The sequence below is a fragment of the Gavialis gangeticus genome, unplaced genomic scaffold (assembly GCF_001723915.1).
Source record: "Gavialis gangeticus isolate Ggan-Ray unplaced genomic scaffold, GavGan_comp1, whole genome shotgun sequence".
Lineage (NCBI taxonomy): Eukaryota > Metazoa > Chordata > Crocodylia > Gavialidae > Gavialis > Gavialis gangeticus.
The window spans coordinates 934,490-940,530 of NW_017729020.1; the positions used below are offsets into that span (position 1 = coordinate 934,490).

Sequence of the window (6,041 nt, forward strand, 5' to 3'; positions counted from 1 at the left end):
AGGTCGAAAATGACCCATCCACCACCACTCTCTGGGTATTTAACTAAGTGTTAAAAATCATTCATTGATAGAACAAGAAGTCATCTCTTGAATTCAGGTGAGGGGAAAGCAGTGAGGGATGAAGTACAGGTGCTAAAATCTCTTTAAAGTGTTAATTCTGGGAATGACTAGCAAGTTCAGTGGCAGCTCTATCATTGGAAGGATGTTGAGATATGAAAAAGAGCACCCGTAGCCTGCTGAACTTGCTGGACATCTTTTAGGCATTTGAATATAGTGTACGTTTGCTAGTTAGTACAGCCTAATGGATAGCAAAAATAGCTGGATTATCATACCAACTGTCATGGACTTGATAAGAGGTTGGAAGAGTCCTTGTCACTTATGTCTTTCCAAACGAGTAATAAAACCTCTGATGAAGGCCCGAGCTCTCATTCACAAAAGCTTACGCTCTCTATATGTCTTAGTTTGTCCACAAGGTGCACATCTACCCTGCCTTGTTCCTGACTTCAGGCAAAAACAGCTAACTCCGTGTCTCTGCTAATAAAACCTCTCCCACAGGAATGTTGAGCTTTTGTTTAAAAGTACTTTGAGATCCTCAAACAAATTACTCCTTAGAAAAGTAAAGGCATCTACTTTTACTTTGGCATTTATTCAAGTTCAGCCAACTCCACAGGAATTCCTCTAGGTTTTTGGGGGTTTTTTTGAGAGGGGTTGGGTTTTTTGAATTCTTCTTTGAACAAACCTAAACAGAGTACTCTTTTTATTAAGCTACGTGGCTCCAAGCAGAATAAATGCACGATTTGCCCTGTTTTCATCAGTTGAGATCCTGTCTACGACATATTATTCTTGCTCAAGAACTTCTTAAATGTATTCTAAATTCATGTGTAAGCAGACACTTTTTCTCCTGTTGAAAGGTGGAGAGAGTGATGTGTCTGTTTAAATCTCTAAACTGCTTCAGCTTGGTTATGTAAATACTCACTCTAGATACTCGCTTGTCAAGAATGAGAACAGTAACCAGTTAGCGATGTAATTTGTTGTCCAGAAGTAGGAGTCATTAATAGCTGGCTAGAATTAGCTGAACACACAAGAAAACATAATGATTTGTTTATATTTTGTATGTACTTTTAAGTGTATTAATGAAGCATGCTTTCTTCCTTTTCACAGCACTACCTGACATGTTTTAGTGGAACCATAGCAGTACCCTTTTTGCTAGCTGATGCCATGTGTGTTGGGTTTGACCAGTGGGCTACCAGCCAACTGATTGGGACCATTTTCTTCTGTGTGGGAATCACTACTTTATTACAAACAACTTTTGGGTGCAGGTGAGATCAGAACTCTCTTTTTTTGTTACTGTTGTTGTTAAGAAGTGGGTTGTCGTAGTACATATCTGTAAATGTATGTAATTTTATCAGGATGAGGGCAAAATACTAGGTAATGGTTCAAATGCAAGATGACTGGGGAATACACCTGTCGTCCCAATTGGGAAAAGTTTCACAACAAAGTGGCAGTAAAGACACCAAGGCTACATAGTGGACACGTGGGTCTAATGGATGGAAGGCACCAGGCAGAACAAGAAAAAGACAGGAGAGAAAAGATGGAGAAGCTCTGAAAAAAAAATCACACCTCCCGGTGTAAAGGGTGATTCTTTAGCACATTTATACTAGGAACCAAAATAATTTCCAGTTATTTTCAAAGGTGGAAGCTGTGCTGCTTCTGTCATGTTCTGATATGACAGTTTTAGTAATATGATAGTAGGATCTCTGGAGTTCAACATGTATAGACTAATATGCAAGTGTACGTCTCTGCCACTTCAAGAGTCTAGAGGGAAAGAAGTGGGTGAACTGCATAGTTAATCCTGTAGTTGGAATGAAAGGTGAGATGCAGATAAAGACATTTCTGTTCTTTCAGGATTCTTGACTTCGGCTACTTCACTTACGAAGTGATTCACAATGTAACAGCCAGTAAGAAAAGGGAAAGGGGACTTGGTCCCTGACCTTAGTTTCTGCCTCTAACCTACATATTTCAGTAGATTCTGTGTATGGAGGAGAGAAACAATGTTTATATGCCTTAGCTGCCCAGAGCTGCTGGTACTCTTTGCCTGGGATGGAGCATCACCATTAACCTAGCTTGCTGCGGTTCTGACTCCTTTTAATCTGCAGTTTTAATAAGCTGTATCAAAGACTGACTGGCTTTCATGGATGTGCTGCGTTTCCCAAAACAGAGGAAATTACTAGGAGTCAGCTCTAAAATATCAAAATAGTTAAAACTGTACGTGGAGTACTGCAGAAAGACTTCCAAAGAAACATTTGCCTAAACTTTTGACCCTGTATGTGAAAAGGAAAGGATGGAGGAAACTCACAAGGCTATGTCTGCGTTCTTTCGAATGTAGCCAAGGACAAAGTCTAGAAGATTGCTCATTGTATTAGCATGTTCCATTATTATGAGTTTTGCTCTTCAAACATCTCTTATTTCAGTCCAAAAATGATACAAGATGAAATCTGACAGAAAGCGGACAACATAGTCCAAATATAAAAGATTTACTCGAGAAACAGAATCCACGGGTGGAGGAGACCTACTCAGCAGGGCGAGGAAGGCAAGCCCTTTAAACAAATCCTTTAGAATAGCAAGGGAAGATGATCAGCTCAGAAAACCCAACCCTTTTCAAACAATTCAGGTTTCCTGAATTGAACATTTTTGTTGTTGGTTCATTTTCAAGTCTTGAGAAGGCATGCAGCTAATGTGTTTTCTCATTTCCCTTCCATCGCCTTAGAAAACATTTTTATTCCTTTCCTCCCCATAGTTTTCTTGAAAGCTGCTTTGATATTTCATTCATCAACTGCAGACTCCAGAAAGGTGTAGATGACACATTTAGAAAGAAGAGTAAAAAATGTGCCTTTTTTTTTTCTCGGAAGATTTTTTCCTTGCAGATGTTTATCAGCTTCTGTCTTGCAGATTTTAGTTCTAATTTGTTTTGTTTTGTATCCCCATTGACTGACTCACTTGTTACATTCAGTCAAAATATACTAAATCCTAAAATAGACCTACTCCTAGCTATCAGCAGCTGCTTATGAAGGAGACGGGAGAATAATAAAACATGGAGGGCTTCTCATTGTCTTCATTCTAATCCCAGTTAAAGTGAGCATCTCTGCTGGAGTTTATAGCCACTCCAGTGCTTTTTGCAAACATTGCTGAATTCCTGATCTTGCACCTTTTATTCAGACCTTCATTTACAGTCAAGGAACAGCTTGCATACATTGCAGACCAGTAGTTTGGGTTAATTTCAGAAGTATTTATTAAACTTCCTAAGAGTCACCATCCTGCCTTGCCGAAATTCTCTAAGTGTTGTGGGTCTGGGCTGTTTTGTTTTTCTATTCGCTTGTCTTATTCTTGGGTACCCTGTGAAGGACACTTGTCTAAAAAAACACTTTTGTGCTTGGGGTTAAAACAAAGTGGCATGTGCATGCAGAGAAGTTTTTAGTGGCTGAGTGTCTAGTAACTGATAGCACGTGATTTCTATCAGTTATATTTGGATGAGACTTGAATACAGCCACTGTATTCTACATGCAGTTCTTAAAGGTTTACTGGCAGTCCTGTCAACTGAGAAGTATTTAGCAAGTAAAGCCATTATGATTTCAAAATGTCAAATTCCGCTGCCTTAGAAGTCCTTTAGAAATGGATTTAACTTGGCATCTGGAGTCATTTGTAGTTAATCTGGAATCCATACTAATTTTAGGAATTGAAGTTATTGAATAAAGTATGCATTAATTCAAAAAGTTGGATGGGATCCAAAGTAACCTTATGATCTGGTAGGTTAAATCTGTACAAGAAACATACCTCTGTGTGTTAAGTTTTCTGACAGTCCCGTTACCATAACATCAGAGCATAGTTGCATTTAAAATAATTAATTTATTTCTAAAACAACTCTTTAATTGCATGCAAAAGTTCTGTGTTGAGTAGAGTTGCTGCCAAAATCTCAATGAGCTAGGAAATTCAGAGTTGATGTTGAAACTGCCTCAGGCCTGTTCTAGGTTTGGTTAATGCATGCACTTAATGCATTTGTGTGGTCTTAATTATGTACTTGGTTGCTGTTTTGCAATATAGTACCTTCGGGGCATAGTTTCAGCACTAATGTCAAGGCTGTGATGCAAATCAGGTAAATTTTAAGACATGCAACAATGTCTTTAAATAAAAGCTGGGATTATACTGATTTCTTCCTTATGATCCTTGCCCTTTCCCCCTCCAGCAGTGTCTTCAAGGTATTTAGCATTTTTCAGGGGGCTTCAGTATGCACTGTTTGTCCAGTGAACATCAAAGGGATAAGGTAAATTATTCACTCATAGTTACTACCATTTCCTCTCGTCAAAGGTAATGTTTAGCTTTTTGCCCAAAGAAGAAGCCCACGTAGGAAATATTAGCCAGTATTTAGACGACAGTGCGAGCAAGGTGTTTATAGATATTCCATGCACTGCATGTACTTACACTTTTATGCAATTGGGTTTTCTCAGTGGGAGTGGAGCACCTTCTCTGAGACAAGACCTTACCTGTCATAATTGACTTCTGAACTCACTTCCTGACTGCAAATTTGCACATGCAGACTTTATAGCACATGTTTCATCTCCCCTTGTTTCCCTGAACCCCCGTGTCTTGGTTTCATTCTGCCTGGCACCTCTTCATCTCCCGTCACTGAAGTGCATTTCCTCTAGGTTGTGGAGCCTTTCGTGTTTCTGCTTCCACAGCTTTTCTTTCTGCTGTTCTGCACTGTTCATTAGGGGCATGCGAAACGGGCCCTATTCGATTCAGATTCAGCCCAAATCGGGGACAGTCATTCGATTAGTTGATTCGGATCACTGTCCCTGATTTGATTCGGCCAAATCCAAATCTGAAGATTCGATGCTGATTTGTAGACACAGCTTTAGAATTTTTTTTTCTTGCATACATCAAGGTACCAGTGTGGCTTGTGACTGCTGCAATGCTGGGATGCATGGGGCCCTCCATATCCTCGGCGGCAAACCTGGAAGTGGACCAGAAGTAGTTCTAGTCTACTTCCAGGTCCGCTGGGGAGCACCCTGGGGCCGCCCTCCCCCGCTCCCCCAGCTCGGCAGTCGGCCACAGGAGGACCCTGGGTGCCCCCAGACCCAGGAGGCACTAGTCGCCAAGCTGGGGGGCACCAGGGGACCCCCAGCATGCTCCCGGTGGACCTGGTAGTGGACTGGAAGTGCTTCTGGTCCACTTCCGGGTCTGCTTGGGGAGCCCCCCGCACTCCTGTGGGACGCTCCATCTGCCCCAGCATCGCAGCATTCACGAGCCATCTGGTACCTAGAGGTATGTAGAAAAAACATTTAAAGCTGTGTCTGTCTGAATCTTTCTGAATCTCTCCAAATCAATTCAGAGAGATTAAAGGGTCCTCTGATTCTATTTGGATTCAGAGATTTGGCCACCGGGTAGGGCCGAATCTCTGCCAAATCAAATCAGGGACCGAAGCTTTGCACAGCCCTACTGGTTCATGCTGTTTAGCTGAGCCTGCTAGGTTTGCATTTCCCTTGGACTGTTGCTTCTGCAGGTATCAGGATTTTTAATTGTGGCTGTAAAAGCAACCATAAAGTAGAAACAGTAGCCAACGCCTGACTTGAACTGTAAGTGCCCAGTGTGCCAAGGTTCAGTATCAGCTTTTGAAAAAGGGCAGTGTGATTTTTTTTTTTCTCTTTTTTTTTTTCCCCCCTCACTCTGCTTGCACCCCTTCAAAACCTGTGTTTAAAAGAACAGTTTAAATGCCGCTTTTTAGCAGTGTATCTTAATGTGTCTGATGGCTCTGCACACTGCAGCTTGTAGAATAAATACAGAATTATGACTGTTTGTGAAAGTACTTTGTGTTTTCAAAATAGCTTTGTTCAAAAGGTTGTCTTAAAATTATTGCAGGTTTCAAATTTTACTACATGTACTCGCATGGAATGGCTTATCAGTTCTTATCTACTTAATTATTTATGCATTCGCTTAATGACCAGTTTATAGCTTCTAGGGTTGGAAGGGACCTGAGCAGATCATCT

General features: G+C 41.0%; 1 protein-coding gene across 4 annotated transcripts in view; it reads left to right on the plus strand.

The window, feature by feature from the left end:
• The window catches only part of SLC23A2 (solute carrier family 23 member 2), an 87,696-nt gene that overhangs the window by 57,591 nt on the left and 24,064 nt on the right, over window positions 1-6,041 (plus strand). For all 4 annotated transcript variants that reach the window (XM_019514342.1, XM_019514341.1, XM_019514340.1 and 1 more), the window contains one exon: window positions 1,162-1,319. In XM_019514342.1, the coding sequence (XP_019369887.1) occupies window positions 1,162-1,319 (158 nt within the window). The remainder of the gene's footprint in view (window positions 1-1,161; window positions 1,320-6,041) is intronic.